General features: G+C 65.5%; 1 protein-coding gene across 1 annotated transcript; it reads left to right on the top strand.

Annotated features, from left to right (window-relative positions):
- MRGPRG (MAS related GPR family member G) lies at window positions 1–870 on the top strand. The gene has a single exon (XM_050758328.1). It carries the CDS (start codon window positions 1–3, stop codon window positions 868–870), a length of 870 nt encoding a protein of 289 aa, XP_050614285.1.
- The last annotated feature ends 895 nt before the right edge of the window (window positions 871–1765 follow it).

Here is a 1765-nt window from a genome sequence, read left to right as displayed (position 1 = left end):
ATGTTCGGGCTGTTCAGCCTCTGGAAAACCTTTGACAGCGTGGTCTTCTACCTCACGCTGATCGTGGGCCTTGGGGGACTGGTAGGTAACGGGCTGGTGCTCTGGAACCTCGGCTTCCACATCAAGAAGGGCCCCTTCTCTGTCTACCTGCTGCACCTGGCCGCCGCCGACTTCCTGTTCCTCTCCTGCCACATGGGCTTCTCCGTGGCTCAGGCTGCCCTGGGTGCCCAGGACACACTCTACTTCGTGCTCACCTTCCTGTGGTTCGCGGTGGGGCTCTGGCTGCTGGCGGCCTTCAGCGTGGAGCGCTGCCTCTCCAACCTCTTCCCCACCTGCTACCAGGGCTGCTGGCCCAGACACGCCTCGGCCATCCTCTGCGCCCTGGTATGGGCCCTGACCCTGCCGGCCGTGCTGCTGCCCGCCAATGCCTGTGGCCTGCTGCGCAACAGCACGCGCCTCCTGGTCTGCCTGCGCTACCACGTGGCCAGCGTCATCTGGCTCCTGGTGCTGGCCTGCGTGGCCTGCACGGCTGGCGTGGTCCTCTTTGTCTGGGTGACCTGCTGCTCCACGCGCCCGCGGCCCAGGCTCTACGGCATCGTCCTGGGCGCGCTGTTCCTGCTCTTCTTCTGTGGCCTGCCCTTGGTCCTCTACTGGAGCCTGCAGCCCCTGCTGAACTTCCTGCTGCCCATGTTTTTACCGCTGGCCACACTGCTGGCCTGCATCAACAGCAGCTCCAAGCCCCTCATCTACTTGGCGTCGGGCCGACAGCCCGGGAAGCGGGAGCCACTGCGGGTGGTCCTGCGGAGGGCCCTGGGGGAGGGTGCCGAGCTGGGTGCCAGGGGACAGTCCCTGCCCATGGGCCTCCTATAAGTGGGCTTGCCCCACCCACAGGGCCTTCCAGGAAGTGCCCACCCCCCCACCCTCGCCCACCCCGCACCCAGATGCTTCCAGGACCAGGAGGAGCCCCACCCACCACCTAGCTCTTACCCTGAGCACCCAAGGGCTGGACACAGCTGGGGAGACTTGGTCCTGACCACCCCCTGGCCAGGCCTGCTGAGGATGAGGGAGGCAGGAAAATGGAGCTGGAGAGAGGTCGGGCAAGGTGGGAGAAAGGAGAAGCCTCCTGATAGGGGTGAGAACGGGCACCACGCCCCCAGGCCCAGCCCAGATCCCCTCACCCGGCCCCTCTCCACCCTGCTGCACCTCAGTCACAGGGGAGAAAACTGCGAAGTAAAACAGCCAGCCCCCAGCCCACAGTGGCCGGATTGGAACTCAGGCTTCTGGACACCTGGGCTAGGTGGGCGCTGTCCATGCCACCTGCTGGCTGAGACTCTGATTCTCCCACTACAGAGTTGGGGTGGAACTACTACTTACTCCCCGCCCCGCTCAGCCATCATCGTCCTGCCCGCCCCCCCCCCACGGGGACCACACCCAGGGCTCTGTCCCCCTCTCTGAGGCCCCAGGACGGGCAGATGACTGATGTCACCAGCAGAAGCCACCAGGTGGTGCTGTTTCTGTACAGAACAGACCCAGCCTCGTGGGCCGGCGGACACAGGAGCCTCCATCCCCTCGGTCTGCTCCCATCCCCTCGGTCCGCTCCCATCCCCTCGGTCCGCTCCCATCCCCTCCCACACTGGTCCCCACCAGGCCTCTCCTGAGTCCCCAGGGCCATCTGCTCTCTGCGGGATTGCTCAAGTCTCCCACCTCTGTTTTCACCCTCCCTCCTCAGCCCTGGGACGTCTGGAGCTTTTGCACCCAGGGTTTG

Source organism: Macaca thibetana, chromosome 14, assembly GCF_024542745.1.
Source record: "Macaca thibetana thibetana isolate TM-01 chromosome 14, ASM2454274v1, whole genome shotgun sequence".
Taxonomy (NCBI): Eukaryota; Metazoa; Chordata; class Mammalia; order Primates; family Cercopithecidae; genus Macaca; species Macaca thibetana.
The sequence above is the reverse complement of the archived record's forward strand: the minus strand, read 5'-3'. Positions and strand labels throughout refer to the sequence as shown.